The sequence below is a fragment of the Mobula birostris genome, chromosome 2 (assembly GCF_030028105.1).
Source record: "Mobula birostris isolate sMobBir1 chromosome 2, sMobBir1.hap1, whole genome shotgun sequence".
Classification (NCBI taxonomy): Eukaryota; Metazoa; Chordata; class Chondrichthyes; order Myliobatiformes; family Myliobatidae; genus Mobula; species Mobula birostris.
This window is the reverse complement of record NC_092371.1, coordinates 68,643,323-68,666,202: the sequence shown is the minus strand read 5'-3', so window position 1 is coordinate 68,666,202 and position 22,880 is coordinate 68,643,323. Positions and strand designations below refer to the sequence as shown.

Sequence of the window (22,880 nt, the reverse complement as noted above, 5' to 3'; positions counted from 1 at the left end):
TAGCCAATCAGAAACGGGAACAAGTCGGACTCCAATCCGGAGGGGCCGAAGGTATCGTGGGGGGTTGGCGTACACACGCATCAGGTTAGGTTGTGACTGCGGCCTGGGTCAGGAGTCTGTGACCAAGGGAAGATCCGTCGGGAAGCATGTCGGCTTCGGGAGCCTTGTTCCCCAGCCTGGTGGCCGGGAGTCGCGGTTCCTCTAGTAAGTACCTGGTGGAGTTTCGTGCCGGCAAGATGTCCCTGAAGGGGTCGACGGTGACGCCGGACAAGCGCAAGGGCCAAGTGTACATCCAACAGACGGATGACTCGCTCATCCACTTTTGCTGGAAGGACCGCACCGCCGGCACCGTAGAGGATGTGAGTAAGGCTGGAGCGGCCGGGATGGGATGTGGGCTCCGGCGGGCTGATGGGGACAGTTTGGGAGAGTGGCTATGGAGGAAGCTGGGTTGGGGGATGCGGGGATGGGAAGGCTGGGATTGTAATGTGCAGGGAGGCCAGACTGGGGCTGCGGCGTGAAAGGGAACCTAGAGTGGAAAGGTTCTGGAGCATGGGGGAGGCTAGGGTGGAGAGGATGTGGTGCGATGGGGAAACTAGGGTGGGAAAGTCTTCTGGCATGGGGAGGCCAGGGTGGGAGGGGATTGAGAGATGACTGTGCAACGGCGGGTTGGGGGGGGCGGTGGATTGTGAAGGATGGGTGAAAATGTGTAGCACGCCAAGGGACCGGGGTGCTGCTTGAGGGAGGGTGCTGTGGGCTGCGGAACTAGGTGGGGTGGAGGGTTGCTGGTTGGGTTGGGGAGTGAGGATTGAATCTGGGTTGCTGGCTCTACCCAAGGCGGGGGGGGGGGGGGAGGTTGGTGAAAAAACAGGTTGTCAGTCAGGCTTGTATTGTGATAGTGGAGGTTGTTGGTTTGGGATGTGGAAAGTTGGAGTTGTGACAGTTCATTTAGAGATTATTTTGGATGTCTGAGTAAATTGCCAGGCTAGGCCAGGTTTCACTGATCAGACATTTCTCTTGATCTTTGTAGATTGAGAAAAGTACAAAATAAGACCAGAAGACAGAGGAGCTAAATTAGGCCATTTTGCTCATCGAGTCTGCTCTGCCATTCAATTATGGCTGACTCTTTCTTTCCTCCTCAGCCCCACTCTGTAGCCTCCTCCTGTAACCTTTGATGCCATGTCCAGTCAAGAACCTGTCAAGCTCTGCCTTAAATAGACCCAATGACTTAGCCTCCAAAGCTGCCTGTGGTAATAAATTCCACAAATCAATCAGCCTTTGGCTAAAGAAGTTTCTCCTCATCTCTGTTTTAAATGGACGCCCCTCTAACTAGAGGCTGTGCCCTCTTGTCCTAGTCACCCCCACTATGGGAAATGTCCTTTCCATATCTTCTCTCCCTTGGCCTTTCAACATTTGAAAGGCTTCAATGAGATCCCCTCCTCCTCCTAACTTCCAGTGAGTACAGACCTAGAGCTATCAAAGGTTCCTCATATAACCCTTTCATTCCTGGAATTGTTCTTGTGAACCTCCTCTGAACCCTCTCCGATGCCAGCACATTTTTTTTTTAGATGAGCCAAAAACTCTTCACAATATTCAAACATGAGGAATAATGCAGGTGCTGGAAATTCAAGCAACACTCATCAAAGTTGCTGGTGAATGCAGCAGGCCAGGCAGCATCTCTAGGAAGAGGTACAGTCGACGTTTTGGGCCGAGACCCTTCGTCAGGACTAACTGAAGGAAGAGCTAATAAGAGATTTGAAAGTGGGAGGGGGAGGGGAAGATCCAAAATGATAGGAGAAGACAGGAGGGGGAGGGATGGAGCCAAGAGCTGGACAGTTGATTGGCAAAGGGGATATGAGAGGATCATGGGATGGGAGGCCTAGGGAGAAAGAAAAGGGGGAGGGGGGGAACCCAGAGAATGAGCAAGGGGTATAGTGAGAGTGACAGAGGGAGAAAAAGGAGAGAGAGAGAAAAAGAATGTGTGTATATAAATAAATAATGTATGGGGTACGAGGGGGAGGTGGGGCATTAGTGGAAGTTTGAGAAGTCAATGTTCATGCCATCAGGTTGGAGGCTACCCAGACGGGGTGATGGCATGAACATTGACTTCTCAAACTTCCGCTAATGCCCCACCTCCCCCTCGTACCCCATACGTTATTTATTTATATACACACATTCTTTCTTTCTCTCTCTCTCCTTTTTCTCCCTCTGTCCCTCTCACTATACCCCTTGCCCATCCTCTGGGTCTCCCCCCCCCCCACCTTTTCTTTCTCCCTGGGCCTCCCGTCCCATGATCCTCTCATATCGCTTTTGCCAATCAACTGTCCAGCTCTTGGCTCCATCCCCCCCCCCTCCTGTCTTCTTCCTATCATTTTGGATCCCCTCCCCCCACTTTCAAATCTCTTACTAGCTCTTCTTCCAGTTAGTCTTGACGAAGGGTCTTGGCCGGAAACGTCGACTGTACCTCTTCCTAGAGATGCTGCCTGGCCTGCTGCGTTCACCAGCAACTTTGATGTGTGTTGTCACAATACTCAAGGTGAGGCCTCACCAGTGCTTTATGAAGCCTCAGAATCACATCCCTGCTCTTGTATTCTAGACCTCTTGAAATGAATGCTAACAATGCATTGCCTTCCTCACTACCAACTCAACCTGCGAGTTAACCCTAAGGGTGTTCTGCACAAGTAATAAATGGGTATGGATGTAATACAGCACACACAATTTACCCTTTAAATTTAGGCGTCCCGAACCACAGCATACAGATGCTAACAAGGTTAATGGGAAGGTATGACTGGCAGGACTGGTTCTGTGGATGGACATGAAGGGGGAGTAGTGAAAAATATTTCTCATGGAGGGGATGAGGAAATAGTGTTTCTCATGGAGATGTGATAGTGAGGAATCTGGTGTGAATAACTGGAGAGACTCTTCCAGACAGTTAATGGTTGTTACTCAAAGGGATTATGTTTTGCATGCAGTGTCCTTGCTTTTGGTCTCTGAATTTTGTCAAATTCTGCCACAGTATGTTTGATCAGGGCTTTAGTTTTGGTAGGTCCTGGGCCTGATTAATTTCTTTTTTGGTAAACTGAAAATTCCCCAGTGGGATGGAATCAAAATGCATTGTTGTGGACAAGAAATCCTCTGTTGGAACTTGATATGAGCCACGTCAGCAGTAAGGTGCTCTAATTAGAATTCCTTTTCCATATTCAATGTGGGAGAAGTTCTCTGAAGAGTATTTGTTGGTACAAAAATAAACACACCCCATCCCACGTTAACTACTTGCTTTGATATTTCCTGACTCTGTTTCTTTGTGACCAGTCTTCCTCCTTATTCCTATCTGGGGTGGGTGGGGGCGGGGGGACGGGACTGGAATTGCTTAAACCCATGCTTTAATTTTATAATCCTTAATTTTTTGTCTTGGAATCCACCTTTTGACCAGAGGTTTAATCACATCAATGGCCCTGTTTTGCTTTGGCATATTAGACTTGAAGTTACATGGAATAGAAAAAAAATCAACTATAATAACAGTTGTTTAGGATGTTCTACCCTGTAACATTTAAAAAAAAATGTAAAATTTAAGTGTATGTGGGAAATAATTAAAGAATCCTTAACCCAATTATTTAGTGTCTACTGTTTTTCTGTAGGACCTGATCATTTTTCCAGATGACTGTGAGTTTAAAAGAGTGGCCCAGTGTACTACAGGTCGAGTGTACGTGCTGAAGTTCAAAGCAGGATCCAAACGGCTTTTCTTTTGGATGCAGGTGAAGATGAGCAATGTTTAGAATAATTTTCACTTTCCTTAAGCTCTGTTCTTGTCAGTACCAGCCATAAATTATGATGATTGAGTCTTTTCACTTTGTTTTTACACTCAGCCATTTAACATTTTTGTACTACATCAGAGGTTTTCAGGAGGGACATCTTTTAAATAATCATTTTGGTACTGTCCCAGGTGATAATGAGTGTATTTAAATGCATTGATTGACCTGAGAATGAACAAATTAGTGCCCAATCATCATTACTATCTCCACCTGGAAAATCATTCCATTACTTTAAAATCGCTTTGTTTACTGATTTAGCTATAACTTTGGTTAGAAAGGCTCTGCAGTATAGGTGATACTCCCAGTGAAATGGAAATGCCCTAGGGCAGGGTTTTTTATGCCATGGACCTGTTATCATTAAGCAAGGGGTCCGTGGACCCCCAGTTTGGGAATCCCTGCACTAGGGACAGTTAATGTTCTACATTTTCACCAATAGGGCATAGGTATAAATCCACTGCAATAACATAAATTTTGTTTGTTGTAAGGATCCTCAACTGCAGCCCGTGTGGTGGCATTATCTAGTTTGTCTATAAACTCTGCTTTATAAGGAGCATGCAGAAGTAAGTGTGTGGAATAAGTAATGTTCTAAGGAGGTTGCAAATAGGAGGGAGGTTATCTGCTCAAGATTTTCCTGTCATTCAATGAAATTGTGGTTCATCTGTGAACTCGTGGTGAATCTTCTTTTTCCTACATTTGTTTATGATGCTAGTTAATGGATGTGGATCAGTCTTACAAAACATCTTGTCTATTTAAAATCAATTACTATATCCAAAGTGAGTTCCTAACTTTGAAGTATTTTGTAACTTTATTGCAAATAAATATTGTAAAATTTAGATGCTACTCTCTTGACCTAAATGCTCACCTGTCAGTTCTGGAAAGCATTGATTTAATTATCTCAAACCCTTCTAAATTACAAGGAACTTAGCTGTTGGTTATACAATGAAACATTGGAGTTGTTGGATCTGTATTTTCTGATCCTAAGGGCTCTTCCAGGAGTCAGGAATGACGGGTAGTCTTAATTCTAAGATTTCAGTTTATTTTAAAGGGCAGACAAACATACAAAAACTAAGCAAACCAGATAAAGAGCTGAGAAACATTGCTAAGAGGTGAATGGATGTGAAGACAAAAGGAATAATGATGGCAGCTCTGGAAAAATCGTCACTTATAAATAGGAAAATGCCTTACAGGATAAACTAATAGGCTATATAATTAAAACAACTACAATACATGGTAATGTGCTAATATTTAGCCAATGAAAAGCTGAGAAAGGTGATAAACTGTTAATTTAGAGGCTATAACCACTTATGACAGTGAATGGGGATGAACCACCACCATATACTGTGGAAAAATACACGAGTCTCACACAAGGTAATATAACTTCTAAGATTCCAGGCTCTCGCTTTCAAATAAGGTATTGAATAAAAATGATTGAATAGGCTACCTTTCCAAAGATATGGCTCTGTAGTTGTATGGTAGTGGTTTTAGTGAGAATCTGTTGTTAATGTGACAATTATTCATAGTTCTCCTTTAATAGTGGAACAAGTTGATATAGGTCAAAATAATGTGATAGCTTTAGTGTTCTCATTTTATTGCCAAACCTGCAACACTATGATCATCTGATGAATTTGGTGTAAAGAGTCTGAAAAGGTTCTGAACTAATGCTTGCTCATACACCTTTTTGTGGAAAATATTAACATTTTAAATTTTTCTTTCTTCTTCAGATCTCCCAAGACATCATGCAGTCTGGCTATTATTATAGACTAGTTTGTAACTATCCATTGTATTTATTCTTTAGGAGCCTAAAGCTGACAAAGATGAAGAGTTTTGTCGTAAAGTGAATGAATATCTGAACAACCCTCCGATTCCTGGTGCTTTGGGTGGTGGTGGCAGCAGTGGGGGTCATGACCTAGCTGCACTTGGAGGTATTAGTTTGTTAGGATTTAAACCTTGTGTATACATATAAATCATATAAATATAATACATATAAATCATGCCATAGGAATAATTATGGATATGTGGATAAATGTATTTCTTTCTCAACATTTTCTTCCCTTTTCCATCTCACTGAAAAATTTAACTCCTCTGGGATTTGTTCTGAAAGTTGCTTTTGGCTTCTTACTGAAATAGCAGTTTTTGCGTCCTGGTGGCTAGCATTATTTAGTTAATTGATTGTTGAGTTGGAGAAGCTCTGTAGCTGTTTTCAGCCAGCATACTTGTAGCAGAGATTGCAGATAAAGATCATGATTGGGGAGCTGGTCCAATTTTCCATTCTCTTCTACATAAGTGAGAGAGGAATTTTGACTGTCCGGACTCTGTAGTTGAGATCTGTTAATTCGCTGCAGAGCCATGAATTTGCTCTACTGGGTTCGCCTGGCTTTTAGTTGTTAATCCTTAATGATCTTTAAGGTGCCCAAAATGTTTCACCTGGGAAGGTGTGATATTTTTGCTTAAAATATGAAGTAATTGTATATGCAGAACATTAGTTAGAAGGCCCAGGAACAAAAAAAATCAATAGTCAGAGTTGATTTTTAGCAATTAAAAGTAGCGTTGTGCTGCTCTAGTCGTATATAAATTGTGATAACATAGATTTCTGAATTTGACAGATGTTTATTTGGAGTGAGGTACTGCTTAGCCTGTGTGTGTCAAAACAATCTTGTGAAAATCTACGAAACTATGATTTTGCTTTCGTCTGTATGGAAATGAGTGGTTTATTTTTCTCTAATCATTAGTTTGCTTCTGGCTATTTTGCTGTGTAGATTCTTCTCTCCACATGAGCCACTTAAGACTTGTCCTGTTCACACACATTGTCCCTCACACCATTTACTTCTTTCCAAGAAAATTGACTTGTGATGAGGCTTTGTATGTTCCAAACATTTTGTGAAGTATTCTTCCAACCTATTCAATTTTTTTTTACGATTATTAAAATTTGTCCTTTTTGCGTCTTGCAGACCAGTGCAAATGATCTACAATTAACCCCTTTACATGCCACCAATTGATGACTTTAATCAGTTGATGTGACACTTTGAAGAACGATGTAACAGCTTGAATTTTTCAAGCTTTTAATGTCTTATTGTTGGCAAATTTGACCTGGAACCACTTTTCTTGCCTTTGATTTTATTTAATGCTAAACATTATACTCCAGCTAATTCAGTTGTTTTTGTGGTCAGAGCTAGATGGAATGTTTATCAATTAACAATCTAAAGTCTAGTTCTTTGTTGTTTCCAAACATCTTACTTCATACTTTCCCCATTTGAACTGCATCTGCCACCCATTTGCCCACTATTCTAACCTTTGTATCCTTCATGTTATTTGCAAATTTTCATATTTTCCCCTCAGTCTTGATTATTTATGTTTAGTAAATAAGAGGAGCCCAACACAGACTCCTGTGATTGTCATTCATCTCTTTATTCCAGGAGACAGTGGTCTGCAAAGTCTTTTGGGTAACATGAGTCCTAACCAGCTGATGCAGCTGATGGGAGCAACCGGTTTAGGTGGACTTGGTAAATATTAATTAATTGCATTTTATAAATTGATTTTTAACAAAGAGAAAACTGTTCAGAGCCATCCATTTGATTCTGATTGGATGGGGGGAAAATGTATTGTTCATGTCACCGATTCTCCACATAACAAAACAAAGCAGCTGAAAGCACAGCTGTTTCCTCCAAAGGGACATTTAAGTTGGGCTAGCCCCTGCTGTGTAATCATATAGAAAGATGGAAAAGGGACATTGGGATGCATTGCGAGCCAAATTTTATTTTCGTACTTTTGAATTTGCTTAGCTATTAATCATGGGGTTTATTTCAAATAATGATTGATGTCACAACTGCACCTATAGTGTTGAATTAATATTATTAATATACCTTTTGTATCTTCAGGTTATATGAGGGGATAAGTATTTATAAATGAATTTTTGTGTGAGTATGCAATAAGTGGAAAATAAAGGAATTGTGTTCTGTTCAATTTGCTTTACATTCATTGTTGATAAGGGTCTCTGAAGAGGGAAAAAAAAAACCCATCTGTACAGATATTTAGAAGCCATGTACTGTAATGTAATAACAAGGTACTGTTCTATTAGCTTCTTAATTTGATGACGACTCTCAATATTTAGTATATTTAGGGGTAGAAAGCACGTTGGCTGATGGTAGAGAGTGTTGTTCTGTTTAGTTTCCAACCTATGTGTTTTGGTTGTGCTGACCAGAAAAAAATAAAATCCCTGATCTTAAAGTTATTATTAAACAGTAATTTCCTTAAACTCATTAAATCACATTGAACCAAATTTTTAATCGGTAAGTAATTCCTATTATCTGCATATTACCAAGAAAACATTGTATCCTTTAACTCTGACTTAAACCTTCCATCTCGCTTTCTTTAGTACTATATGCATTGGATATTATTGAATGTAAATGCTATCAATTGAGGTGCTCTGAACTTTTTTAAAAAATATTTTTATTGGTTTTTTAAATAAAGAGAGCATAGTATAGAGGAGGTTTGTGCAGTTCATAACAAATGTATCAAACGTACAATTCACATCTATGAAAGAGATGCACCCTAGTACATCATGCTTTGGTTGCCTTCCTGCCCAGACCCATCCCTCTCAATCCCCATCTCCAAGCTATCATTGCATTAGCAAAAAAGGTTAAACAGAACCTTTGTCCCCACAGAGCTGCATTGGTATGGAGAAGGTGTATTTTCCTAATGCAGAGGCTGTTGTATGTTTACAAGTCTGGGTCCATAGAATTTTAGCGGGAAATGCTGGAGGTCAGGGATTTATGTGCAGAGGAAAGGAAGAAAGGATGGACCTTTAGTTTGGCTAGGAATTCTGACAATATTCAAGAAAGAGTCCCCACACCTTTTGGAACTTTATGTCCGAGTTGAGAATTGAATAATGGATCTTCTCAAGGTTTAGACTGGACATGATATCCCTGAGCCACTGAGTGTGGGTGGGCGGGGCAGCATCTCTCCACCTGAGCAAGACTGCGCACCTGGCCAACAGAGAGGCAAAAGACAGTGTGCGACGTTTGGTCCGACTTAGGTGCGTGTCCCCCTCTCCGGAGGTGCCAAAAAGAGGCACCCGCCACAAATGTCGTTGATATGTTTCTCTGCATGAATCCATTGCGCAAAGGTCTAATATCTACTATTTGTGACAAGCTAGTGGTCCTGAGGCGAGCCCCCCCCTTGACAAATTAAAACTGCCTCGGAGCAAGATTTAAATTTCTCACTGTCAGACGATATATGGGATTCAGTTCTTAAGTTAGTTGGCTCAACCTCTTTATGTGCCCACCACTGCTTGTTACAGTTCAAGGTTGTACACAGGGCCCATATGTCTAAAACTAAATTATCTCACATTTACCCAGATGTTAATCCCTGCTGTGACAAATGCAAAAGGGGCAAGGCTTTCCTTATTCACGTGTACTGGACATGGCCCTAGCTTGCAAAAATACTGAAAAGATGTTGTCCAAACTCTATCCCAAATACCTAATTATAATTTGGAAACTAACCCTTTGATTGCTCTTTTCGGTGCTCTGAACTCTTAATCTCTCTGTTTCAGGTAGCCTTGGTGCTCTGGCAGGTCCAGCTGGTCTTGCTGGCTTACTTGGCAGTGGAGGTCCCTCAGGTGGTAGTACTTCTTCAGGGTAAGAAAAACAAAGCCAAATAAATATGGAAAAAGTTCAGATAGCACAGGAAATGTTCAAAACTGGGGCCTATATTTGTATATATCACTTGGGATGCCTCCAGTAAATTTTTTCTGACAACTTTGTATTCTAAGAACAAGTGGAATTCAGTAATCGTAAATATTTGACAATGTTTCAGTATTAATAATGAAGAATATTTCTCATTTGAAAAATGAATCTTGTTCTTATGTTAATTAACCAGTCATTGATGTATTAAAATGCTGGTTTTAAAATCTAGATTTGATTATTGTCAGTATCCAATTCAAAGTTATGAGGGGTGTAGATAGGGTAAATGCAAGCAGGATGGGTGAGACTAGAACTAGAAGTCAGGGGTTAAGGATGAGAGGTGAAATACTTAAAGGGATCCTAAGGGGAAACCTCTTCCCTCAGGGTGGTGAGAGTGTAGAATGAACTGCCAGCGGAAGTGGTAGATGCAGATTTAATTTCAACATTTAAGAGAAATTTGGATAGCTGCATGGATGGGAGGAGTTTGCAGGGCTATGCCCTGAGTGCAGGTCGATGGGACGAGGCAGTATAATGGTTCAGCACAGACTAAATGATTTAAAGGACCTGTTTCTGTGATGTGGTACTCTGACTCTATCCCTACATTTTTATCTTCTTTCATAGTGGGACACTTCAGTTTGTTTAATTAAATCATTAAACCTAGAAGTGTTTTCACTTTGTTTTTTTCAGCTCACGAAGCCAGACTGCAGCCATTACTCCATCCTCGACGAGCTCTGCAGTTCGTATGACTTCAGTGCCTTCTGTCGCGGCAGCAATGGCGCCAGTGCCATCTCCGAGTGTAGCATCAACGGGTGTGCCGGCAGCAGCAGCACTAACTACACCAGCAGCACCCAACTCGGGTTCTACCGCTATTTCCGGCCCTGCGTCTGGATCTGGGTCTGTCACAGCATCGGGATCTGCAACAAGCCCAGCACAGCCTATTCAGCTGCGTGACTTGCAGAGTATCCTGGCTAGCATGTCCGTTCCTGCTGCAACAGAAGGGACAGGACAGCAGGGTAAGGATCTGGCATTGACATTTAACGTGGAAGATCTGTGTTCCAAGGTCAAAGTATGTTCCAGTCATGCATTTGTAATTGGTTTCCAAAATGTAGGCCTTTTAATGAGTACTTTAAACTTATTCTGGACAGAGTGGATGGATCACAATGATAAAGCATTGAAGGTGGCTATTGTGCATTGAATGGGACATTGTGCATTTTCTCTGCTTTTTTGGCGCATACCCATCTAAACTCAGTCTTCTGAACTTCCCCTGGAGTGTTGCAATATCGTATATTTGGATTTTTAATTAATTTTTGAAACTTACCACTGTGTAATTTTGCACCTTTGTACAATGTAGTATATTTCAGTGCATAGCAACATGTGCCGAATAGTATTACTTGGCCTCTTGAAATCTGACTTTTGGCCAAATATCTTTCTGACACTGGAAACAAGGTATTATATCATAGAACATCTCATCAAATCTTTTTAATCTTTGGAGTATCTGGCTTCTTTGGTTTCTACCTCTACCTGAAGACTCTTAAGTGACCTTGTTATAAATCCTTCTGTACCCTCTGCAATGCTGTGGCTTCCTTCCTAAGATGTGGCTCATAGAAATAAACAAAAATTCACTACTAGATTTTGCATATGGAGGTGGGGGAGGGGGGAAGAGTTGATTTGCAGTCGTTCCTGGAGTACGTATTATGCTATGATTCTGCACCAAGATCGTGCAAATATGGGGGATGCTAATCCACAAAATTTCATTCTGTGATAACGATCTGCCCTGTGCAACTAATCAGCTGGAATTACCTAGCTTGATATCTGAATTTTGTGGAAATGGTGTTTTGTTTTCTTCCTGTGTGGCTCTAACCCTTTGAGATGAATTATATAATATACTTAATGTACAGATGACCAAACTAGAGATGCATACTGAAGGCTGTCTTGACAGTGGCAAGAAATGGGTCGTTGTCTTTTCGCCAATGGTTCTCTATTGGCATGAGTTCTACAGATTTTTTTGCATACAGGCTGAAGCAGATTGTACGTTCTCTTCATATCAGCCTAATGCTCTAAACCAGGGTTTCCCAATCTTTTTTATGCCATGTACATTTAAGCAAGGGGTCCATGGACTCAGGTTTGGAACCCCTGGTCTAAGCCTTTTGTGGCATCTCAAAATCTTGTTCTTGTATATCCTACATGTTTTTAACAGGGTAGCTCAGTGAGTGTGGTTATTATAAATAATTTATAAATCTGGAGTAATAATGACATACTTGTGTTATAGCAGTGGATTTAGCCAGTGTATTGACACCAGAGGTTATGGCTCCTATCCTGGCGAATGCAGAGGTTCAAGAACGATTATTACCATACCTTCCAACGGGGGAATTACTGCCTCAGCCTGCAGAGGAAATCCAAAATACAATAACATCTCCTCAGTTTCAACAGGTGTGTAATTCATTTTGGTGTCTTCAAACATGCATTCAAATGTGGACTTCAGAAATGTCTAGAACATGAATATTTCAACTGATGTTTGTGTGTGTACTGTAATGCAAATCGATATGAGCTTGGTTCCTTCTCGCGCAATGTTGAATTACAAATTGGTTTCAAATTTTGGAATTAAACTTTAATGGTCCAAGTTTATAGATGTGTAGGCAGTGCACAGTTATAGTGGTATTGCCTCACTGATTACTAAAGTGTACTTGAAAGTGTGAGGTTGGATTGCCCAAAGGTGTACATGCATCTTGATAACTGGTGTAACTGAGAGGAAATTGGAGACAGGTTGGCGTGCAGGTTGACCCAACTTGCAAAACTACTTTGCACATGAGCACGATGGTTTATTGGAGAAATGATTAAGAACCTGCCAGTTTGTTAGGAATGGTTTTGTTAAGACTTCTGAAAATGTTTTCAATGTGCCTACGTTAGCCACAGACAAACAAGGCTGCTTTGTAATAAGCTTTAATGAAGCAAAAATCTATTAAAAAAAAGCTATTCAAAATCTTTTATTTACAATTTTAAAAAATCAGTTTGTAATGCAGGAAGTTCAGTTAATATAGAGTCATAGAGCTCTACACACAGACAGACCCTTCAGCCCATCTAGTGTACGCCGAAATGTTATTATGCTCAGTCCCATCAAACTGCACCTGGACCATAACCCTCCATATCTATGTGCATAATAAATAGCTTCGTGTGTTTGGCAATATTAAATCATAATTCTGTACTCTTATTTCTGCAGGCCATGAGTATGTTCAGTGCTGCATTGGCTTCAGGACAGTTGGGTCCTTTGATGAGTCAGTTTGGCTTACCGGCAGAGGCTGTGGAAGCAGCTGGAAAGGGGGGTGAGTACCTGTTCTCACAGTTTGTGGCTGTGGTTGGCTTTGGGGAGATCATTATAACAACTTTGATATTGTCTGAATGTGATGTACTTATTAAGTCTAACCAACCAGACCATGGGCAAAAAAATTGAAAGGTAATCAGGCTGTATGACCGGCACGTTCATCGTTGCCTTGTGAATTTGACTCTGTGCAATCCGCTTTCACCATGTAAAATAATCTTTTAATATAGTTACACAGGAGATTCACTATGAAAGATGGTGACTTGAAAATAAAAAGATGAAATGGCATTCAGCAATCTTTTTTCTTGTTTTAATATTATATTGATTTGATCACATATGGAATACAAATCAGTGTCATGCCTGCAAATGATGTATTAAAACACAGGGAGTGGTTATTGCTTTATTTGTATTATTCCTTGATCAGGTACAAGATCTATGTTCATTTTATTTATTTAGAGATACAGCGTGGAACAGGCCCTTGTGGCTTTTCCAGCCATGCCACCCCACCCAGCAACTCCTGACGACCCCGATTTAACCCTAACCCAATCACAGGACAATTTACAGTCACCAGTGTACCTACTCAGTACATCTGTGGACTGTGAGAGGAAACGTGAGCACCCAGCGAAAACGCATGCATTCCAGGGACTGAACTCCAATGCCCGAGCTGTAGTAGTGTTGCACCGACCGCTGCACTATCGTGGCATAGAACCTGCTATGATACTGACGATTTTCATAATTTGCAGATTGATCTGTATTTCACCCAAGGCAATGTTTTGTTCTTAACTTTGCCTGATTAACTTTTCACTTTAGTAATTAATAGTTTATTTTGTGTTTTGTTTCAGGACTTTACAGAGTGAATTTAGTACAAATTTAAAATCGGAGCAGGCTTAGTGTTGATATTTCTTGATCTATGTTACACCTTTAGTGAGATCAAACAATTTGAATAAAACTCAATCTTGAGAGTTTTATTTTGCTTTTTAATTAAAATATTCTCAACCAGAAACTAAAAGGATGTCTGTATCCTTCCCTCTGCAGATGTGGAAGGATTTGCCAAAGCCATGCAAAACAGTTCTACATCTTCAAAAGCACAGTCCAATGAAAAGGAGGGAGACAGTGATTCAAAGGATAAAAAAGATGAAGAGGAGGATATGAGTTTAGACTGAATAATAGTGTTTTTTTCTTTAACCCCTTTGTAAAAGTTAATGTAATGATTAATGCATTTAGTTTTAATGAATAATAAATCGTGATTGTCTTCTATTAATCCCAAAACTTATGACTATTAAAGATTCTTTATAGGGCAAGAGAATTTTGTTAATGTCAGTTATTTAGATTTTTTTCCCTACAATTTAGTCTGTGCAAAGTGGCCTCCCAAGTTATGGGATGATGCTGTTGGCATTACCATCTTTAATTGGCAGGAAATGCACAATTCCTGTTTGTGCAAATGTGGTAAACCTGAAATTTGGCACTGATTTGCTGCTGGAATGTGGACTTCAGCAAGAAAGTGAGAAGTTGTAGTAGTTCCTTAAAAGTATGGTAATGAATTTGTCTGACAAGCTTGCATCAAGGTTGGAGGAGGCATAAGGAGTAGAGAGTGGCTGCAAAGGACTTGTAAGTATGTTTGGTTTTTTTTATAATGCTTTGAGTATTTGAAGTGTCTAAATGTTTTTGGAATTTGGAAAGCTTGAAAGGAAAAGTGACCTTTAATAGATTTTGTGACTTGGGCTAGTTCAGTTTTTCTTTTGAGAAAATTATACTTGAGTGGCCTTGCTACTTGGTTTTGCCCTGGCCAATTGCTTCAAGGTAGTTGTGCATTTAATCAGTTATCTGAAAATGTGCTGTTAATGTTTTCTCAGAGTGAGTTTCAGAAATCTCTGAAACAGTGCACCTGAATCTGTTAGAAGAGAACAGTTCAGAATTCAGTACTTTCCTTCTGCTTTCTCTGTCTAATTCCACGTGACTTTAAAATGGTATATGTATTCTTTGTACAGAATCCCTCGATATTTTTAGTTGGGTATTCTTGCTATCAATTCTTCAGCTAGAGGAAAGAGCTCCATTTTTTTTGTATTCTTAACTTCAGTGCAGTTAGTTTTGCCCTATTTATACAGTATTACTTGTAAAGAATATTGGAATATTATTTAGTGAGCTTTATTCTTGGAAAACTGATTTCCTATCAAAAGCTGTCATTGGCTATTCTAAGCTTATCAATGTCTTTAAACAAAATGATTATATCTTCATCCACTGTTAACAACTTCCAACTCTTGAATTATAAATTGCAGAAGATTTTTGCAAACAAATGCTGCATTTGAACTCTTAACTGAATTCTCAAAATTAATTTTATTCATCTGACTTACTAAAATGAGTTTGGTTGACTTCTCCCTCTCCCAGAGACACTTGTACCAGCTGCATTACAGGAATATCTACCTACTTGTCCTTCCTTGTATCAGAGCAACCTGTGAGTCAAAATGGACAAGCCACACAGTATAGCAAGTTTTATTTTGATTATGTACCAGTGTTCTGCACATAGTGCTACAAATGTAAAACAGGTTTTTAACATGTAAAACCAGTGTTGCAGGATAAATTTTACCCCTTAAATATTTTCCCTCCAAAATACCACGACTATTAAAAATAGCTTATAAAAAATCCGCAGCAAAATTCTGAAATACAGTACAAGTTTAAGTGCATAAGTGGATTGAAAATTATAACAAATTTGGTAAAGTGTTTTATACTTTCCATTCTGATTACAATGATGGGCAGCCACTGGTAGTAACACCACCATGTATAGATCTTGGTTGATTTAACTGTACTGACTTTTGATTAATTTGGAAATTCTTTATACAGCCAACGAATGAGTGATATATGGGAGACAATGTTGGAATTTGCACAGTGTCTGAAATAAAAAAGAAATATTCAGATATGCAAGCATAAAAATGACAAATTTCAAACAATGCAAACTTTCATAACAAATTAAGCTTGTATAGTGTAAGGAAATCCATTTAGTTTAAAAATAACAAATTGCAGTATTACAAATTTAACCTGAAATAGGTTACCCTAGACTATTCAAATAAATCTTCTGGCTTCTGTGATCGAAGCTTTCTCACCCCCATCCTCAATTTGAAGATAAAATTGCTTTATATCCTGTTCTAACACAGTAAATTAATGGATGAGTTACTTATTTTGGAAAGCAATCATCTGCCACCATGGGTTATGTGGATTTGCAACCTTGGATGCTGTGCATAACCATCACACTTTTTTGCCATCCTCATTAAAATCAGTGGATCTCTGCAAAACTCTGGTCTATTTACTGAAAACCACATTTGTTCTTCACCTGCATTTGTTACCCAAAAACCAAGGGGATACTGCCTCTAGCAATGTATAAAAAGCTAATGATTTTCACAGCTGCCTATACTTATTACATTTGTAACACAATTAATAAAACTGACCTGGTATGCCTCCCACATAAAGGATCTGTTTGGAATTGGTATGTGGAATATGCAATGGTCCCACTGTGTAATTACGCTCAGTATCCACATCAATTTGTATCACATTATTCCTTTTGATAACTGAGGGAAATAAGTCAATGTTACAAATAAACAGAACACTAATATTTCATTTTATGGAAAAAATACAAAGCATGAGGTAGGTAACACACAGTGTTGACAAACCATTTAATGGACCAAAATAATAGGGTCACTAAATAGAATGATCACCACCTACTGACAGGCACTAATTAGATCCAAGGGGTTCCCAACCCTTTTTATGCCATGGACTCAAACCCTTACATGGAAACACTTACCTGCTAAACGATGCCAGTGTCCATCACACAGAGACTGTTCCGGAGTGACTGATGCAGAGAATCCCCCAGCCCCATTATTCAACTTCACAATAACCTTAAAATGAAAGGGAGAACGAGGTCAAAATCACCACAAGGACATGCAGTTTATTCTACCAAATCTTCCTTATAACATATTTATAGCCAATATGCTACTTTTGTAAGTATGAAGCACATCACGTTAAATGATTAGTTTTGGAAACTAGGTTTTCTCTCAATTTATTAGAACTGCCTTGCTGCTAGTCACATTTTTTTCAAACCCATGATAATCAGTATGTAACAAATGTTTCACACCATTGGTGAAGCTAACCATTAAACAGAGAAGCAATAGATGGATATCTATATAAACCTGGAACCTCACAAACTCATTACGTACCTCTCAATGCCCAAATTGCCATCTCTAATATTGCTGCAATATATCTATTTATTACTCGGGTCACTTCCCAAATTTCTTGCCGTCAACTATTCAGAATGTACAGTGGATTCCGGTTATTTGGGACACATCAGGACCAGTACATTTTGGCCCAAATAGCTGAAGTTTCATGGAAATAGTTAAAAAGGTATTAAAAGACAAACTACTGTTTAACTATGTTACAGAACAAATTAGAACCTTACCAATAATACTAGAGACCTTGCCTGTTAAAATATGTTCAGTTATATTTTTAAAATATCATGGATCTGACCCTGTTAACTTGAGCTATATTTCATATCCGGATAGTTCTCAAAAGCATCACGAAGCCAGATACTGATTTAAAAGACAAATGTTTCTTACCTTTCCATTCTCTGCATACAGACTGAAGTAATGACTTTGTGTTCGTCCAACATGGAAAAATATTCCTGACAAACTCCTGGGTCGCACTTCAAACATTAGCTCATACTCTTTGTCAAGTACAAAAAATTCATCTAAACAAAAGGAAAATACTTCCGAAGTTAGAATAAATGGTACAAGGCAAGGATAAACGATGTGTCCCATTTCTGATCCATAACTAATGTGACCTGGAGGCAGTAGAGCCCTGATGTGTCTGAAAAATGCTGGAAACACTGGAGACAGGCAACACTGGAAGCAATTAATGTTTAGGATTGATTTCCTTTGTCAGATGATAGTGGCCACTGGCAGAGGGTATTTGGCCTGAAACATTAACTCCTGTTTCTCCTCCCACACATCTGCAGTGTTTCAAGTATTTGATTTCATTTCAGATTTCTAACACATGCAGACTTGTTTTATTTTCAGGTATTGGGCATTTTTTCCAAATTGCGTGAACAACAATTGAGTTCAGAACATTTAGTTTTTTTATTTAATGAGATACAGCGTGGAATAGTCCCTACTGGGCCTTTGAGCTGCGCTGTCTAGCAACTCTAGCCTAATCACGGGGCAATTTACTCTGACCAATTAACCTACTAGCCAGTAGGTCTTTGGACTATAGGAAGAAACCGGAGCACCCGGAGGAAACCAATGTGGTCACAGGGAGAATGTACAAACTTACTACAGACAACGGTGGGAATGGGTTGGCACTGGATCTCCTATAGCTGGTGCTTGCCTCAGGTAAGAGATTGATTTCTTGGAACAGATATCTGTGCTTGGGGATAAAACAGGCCATGCTGGTGGCAACTTCTATCAGCTTGTACTCCTTCCCCTCTCCCTCACCTTATTCTGACATATTCCCCTTTCCAGTCCTGATGAAGGATCTTGTACCGAAACGTCAATGTTTATACCTATCTAATGGTGCTAACTGCCCTGCTGATTTCCTCCAGCTTTTTATTTTATTTTGACAGGCCCTTTCGGCTCAATTACACCCATGTAATTAAATTTGAATGTTTTTTGGAATGTGGGAGGAAACCCACACAGTCACAGTGTAAGAGCCATGTATCTTATATTCTGTCTGCATTGTATTGTTTTGGCACACTTAGTATGGTAATCTGTCATGTGGGGGTGGTATAAGCAAGTAAGTACAGTTACGTATTCACGTTTTGTCTTCGTTAATTTAGTCGAGAGGTGGTGAGCTACGGTGAATACTTGTTGATTGCTAATTAGACTTATATTGCTAATTTAGTTTTGTTAGTTTTAATTGCTACATAATCATTTGTCATTGCTGGTCTTGTAATAAAAGATAGAATGTACCTTTTTTGATTTGGAAATTTATTATTTGGAGGTTTGTCATCCATTGTCCATTAACCTGGCTTAGTCTCTCAGCGGTTTTAGTTTGGTTTCAAGTAACCACTACGTATGGAAAATGTACAAACTACTTACAGACAGCGGTGGGAATTGAACCCTGGCCACTGATGCTATAAAGCATTATGCTACTACATCACGCTGCCCCACGGAGTGTTAGTTTTAATTTAGATAAAGAAGCTTATCTCTGCTAATAAGGAGTAGCGGGAGTAACATTTCAATTTTAATACCTATAATCACGTAGCCCCCTGCACTGGAGAAAAATATCCCTGTTTCAAGACTTCCCTCAAAACAAGGTGTAACGTTGTAATCACGTGAAGGGGGCTCCATTGGTTTTCCATCCAGCTGGAAGTTTCGGATACAACCGTTAAACCTGGAGGCAGAAGCGCCCTGAAACAAAGTGCAATACAGGACTTTAATATTCAAAGCATTTCACTCAGAATGACTTCTACAATGAATGCGAAGCTCTGCAAAGAAGAGATTCCTAAAGTAGGATAGATTATCATTTTCAAGGGATTAATATTACATTGGGCATGCTGGACACAGGCCTCTAAAGGAAAGGACCAGGGCACTACTGACTGTAACTGCCTAGGACTTTACTTGGTCATGGGAGAAAATTCAAAAATCTGAGATGCAGAGGGACTTGGGTGACCTCATGCAGGATTCCCTAAAGGTTAATTTGAGAGTTGAGTTGGTGGTAAGGAAGACAAATGCAATGTTAGCATTAATTTTGAGAGGACTAGAATATAAAAGAATCGATGTAATGGTGAGGCTTTATAAAGCACTGGTGAGGCCTCACTGTGAGCAGTTTTGGACCCCTTATTTAAGAAAGGATTTGCTGACATTGGAGAGAGTTCAGAGGAGGTTCACAAGATTGATTGTGGCAATAAAAGGATTATCGTATGAGGATCAATTGATGGCTCTGGGAATTTAGAAAAATTGGGGGGTATCTAATTGAAACCCATCAAATATTGAAAGACCTAGATGGAATGGATGTGAAGAGATGTTTCCAAGAGTGGGGGAGTCTAGGACCAGAGGGTGCAGCCTCAGAATAGAGGGATGTCCATTTAGAACAGAGAGTAGGAGAAATTCCTTCAGCCTGTAGAATTTGTTGTCACAAGTGGCTGTGTGGAAACCAGGTAATTGGGTGTACTTAAGGCAGAGGTTGATAGGTTCTTGATTAGTCAGGGTATAAAAGGTTCCAGGGAGAAGGTAGGGGAATGGATCAGCCATGATGAAATGGTGGAGCAGACTAGTTGGGCCAAATGGCCTAATTCTGCTCCCATGTCTTATGGTATTACACTGCTGTTTCAGGTCCCTTTAAAATAACCTAGTGGTATCAAGACAGGGAACTGCTTGCTTTGAAATGTATAATCAAGAGGTAGAGAAGGGGCTGTAGCAACTGGATGACAGAAAATGGTGTGCAGCGAGGCAGTGTATCAAAATACTTCCGACACTCATGGCTAAATTCACATGGGAGTTATAGATTCACATCCTGGTACAAATTTTACATCACAGCCGCAGGTTTTAAACGTGTACAATGCATTTTACCTGATTAATCCTCCTTGCTTTTCCTTTTGGCACGGCTCCTATGTAGAATGGAGCTCTGACATCCAGGAAAGCTGTGACTGAGATTCTCCGGGATTGTGCTCGCAGACCATCGATCACCAACTGCCCTTGGTTTCTGTCTCTGCTGAAAAATATCTGGAAATGATACATTTCACAATTAAACCACTTGGATTGTGATTGCTTGTGGGTTACCTGACTATAGCAGGAATTGTAATCGTTCCTGGGCTCAATTGGAGGCGAGGAGTTGAAAGTCAATAAAACAGTGAGTTAATACATTTTGTACAGGCATACACAATTGTAATACTTTTTGGGGAAAAAGCCCAGTTTTGTATTTTGGCAAGCTACAGTCAATTATAGTACCAAGCAATCTGGAATAGCTAAATTCTAATAGTGTCAATGTGCCCTCATACTGGTGAATGAAGAACATTCTTATTCCTGTCAACAGCTCTGCATTTGGAAAGCAATAGTTTAACATTGTTGGTTTGGGTCTACTCTTCCACTGGAAAAAGTGAAAAATGCACTGGCAGTTAGGCTATTAAAAATATCAGCATGGTATGTCTGTCTTCGAGTGAGTTCAACTTCCCGTCCATCACATTGAAGATTTGGGAAACTATCTAGTCTTTTCAACTGGGTTCTTCAGGGCTGAAATTTTACATCAGAGAAAAGTTGCTTTCCTCAAAGCAACATCACTTTCAACTGGACAGAAATTTGGTGCAAAGATTAGGAAACCCAATAACAAACCTCAACGTTTCAATTAATAATTCTTGTACATGTTCAGGTAACATTCTATTAAACTGGGGCTGAAATGTCATTCAGGCATCACTGCGACAAAAGACACAAAGTCATTAAGTCCAGTTGTTGAAGTTGAAGCTTTTTTTTTTGACCGAGCTTCCTATCAACTTAGGTTCATTTGCTCTACTGCAATCTCCCTATATTCTAGTACCCAGGAATTAAGCCTCTGCCAAAGATGTACTTGGACCTGTTACTTCAAACAAATTCTAGTACATAGTATCCCATTACATGGATAGAACTGAAAATCGTGCATTCCGCATCTCTTTGGTCTGCAAGGCAATGCAGATTTACTGCATAAAGTCATGGAGCTATGCCACATAGAAACAAGCCCTTCAGTCCAACTTGGTTCGTGCCAAACAAGTTGTCTATCTGAGCTCCACCCATTTGCCCCAAATCTCTGTAAGCTCTATCCATGTACCTGTCTAAAAGTCTTTTAAACATTGTAATTGTACTCAACTCTACAGCTTCCTCTGGCAGCTCATTCTACATACATACTAAACTCTGTGTGGAAAAAGTTGCCCTTCAATTCCCCAGTTTATTTCACCTCTCACCTTAAACTTACAACCTCTAGTTTTAGACATTCCTACCTCAGGGAAAAAGTCTGTGATCATTTGCCTTACCTCAACCATCTTGATTTTATATTTATTTTGGGGAATACAGTGGATTCTGTGAATTGGGCCATTGCTTAATCATAATTTAGGATAACTCTTACAGAAAATTAATCAAGAAAGCTGTCAGGTTTCCCTTCTTTTATTTGGGACACAATGCTGCTTAATTGGGGCAAGAGACTGTTACCGAAGTTTCCTACTAGTATTTGTTACATGCACCTGCACGGCCGTGAGACACTACAATGTGCTTGAGCGAACAGTCTTTATATAGCGGTCAGTTGCATGTGTTTGTATTCAAAAAGCAGCAAGAAAGTTCAGAACTGTTTTGCTCACTGCAGTTTCAAACATTCAGGCTTGGAGATGCCAGAAACAGCTGGGAGTGAAAGAAATGATTTCACTATTTCTAGTTAGGAACTACAGAGAAGTTGAAGGTATCAAATTCTTCGTAGTTTCTACTTTGAAGGTAACATCTTAAATGTTAGTGAAAATGAAGACTTGGATGATGCAATCGTCGACATCATTGTATGAAGGCAGTCCATTATCTGCACAAGGTGTCTGATTTTGATCACTTACAGTTAAGAGAACATGATGCAGATGAATTCCTCTGTCAGTAAGTATTAGGAACTAATATACAGTTTTATAGTACTGCAGTCGATTTTGTAGTGTTCTAAATTGTTCTTTATTTCATTTAAATACTTACTTTGTTACTCAGTTTGTCTATAGCTTTTTAACTATTTCCACTAAACGTCGACTAATTGGGGTAGCTGCTTAATTGGGCCCATATGTATTCAATTCTTGATGTGTTCCAATTAACTGGAATCCACTGTATAAATATGGGCAAATCTGAGCTTCCACTATAAATAATTTTCATTTGGGATGTAATGAGAATCACCTTTGATTCATTTGAATTTGTCTTTCTTGTCAGCCTATTCAGATTTAACATGAAGATTCAATGTTGACAAATCATAAATGCTAAATGCTTCCACCACAATTACACTTGGGGACACCTGGCTGAATAAGAGATGCTATTATCAAACTTAAAAAGGTCATAGTAGCATTGATTATACAAAATTAAGTTGTCTGAGCCATTCTCCACAGAAAAAATAAAA

General features: G+C 39.6%; 2 protein-coding genes across 5 annotated transcripts in view; one reads left to right on the top strand and one right to left on the bottom strand.

The window, feature by feature from the left end:
• The first annotated feature begins 31 nt into the window (after positions 1–31).
• adrm1 (ADRM1 26S proteasome ubiquitin receptor) lies at positions 32–15,715 on the top strand. Of its 2 annotated transcripts, none has more exons than XM_072242381.1 (9): positions 32–359; positions 3,636–3,752; positions 5,605–5,731; positions 7,223–7,309; positions 9,358–9,442; positions 10,175–10,500; positions 11,760–11,917; positions 12,705–12,807; positions 13,839–15,715. In XM_072242381.1, exons 1-9 carry the CDS (start codon positions 147–149, stop codon positions 13,964–13,966), a joined length of 1,344 nt encoding a protein of 447 aa, XP_072098482.1. In that variant the 5' UTR covers positions 32–146; the 3' UTR covers positions 13,967–15,715. The 2 variants fall into 2 exon arrangements, with proteins under 2 accessions (XP_072098482.1, XP_072098473.1); XM_072242372.1 differs by having other exon boundaries at positions 34–359; positions 11,757–11,917.
• lama5 (laminin, alpha 5) overlaps positions 15,260–22,880 on the bottom strand; it is a 374,262-nt gene continuing 366,641 nt past the window's right edge. For all 3 annotated transcript variants that reach the window (XM_072242339.1, XM_072242347.1, XM_072242358.1), the window contains 6 exons: positions 20,354–20,506; positions 19,033–19,192; positions 17,405–17,535; positions 16,597–16,690; positions 16,244–16,363; positions 15,260–15,690 (listed from right to left, as the gene is read on the bottom strand). In XM_072242339.1, the coding sequence (XP_072098440.1) occupies positions 15,542–15,690; positions 16,244–16,363; positions 16,597–16,690; positions 17,405–17,535; positions 19,033–19,192; positions 20,354–20,506 (807 nt within the window). In that variant the 3' untranslated portion in view covers positions 15,260–15,541. The remainder of the gene's footprint in view (positions 15,691–16,243; positions 16,364–16,596; positions 16,691–17,404; positions 17,536–19,032; positions 19,193–20,353; positions 20,507–22,880) is intronic.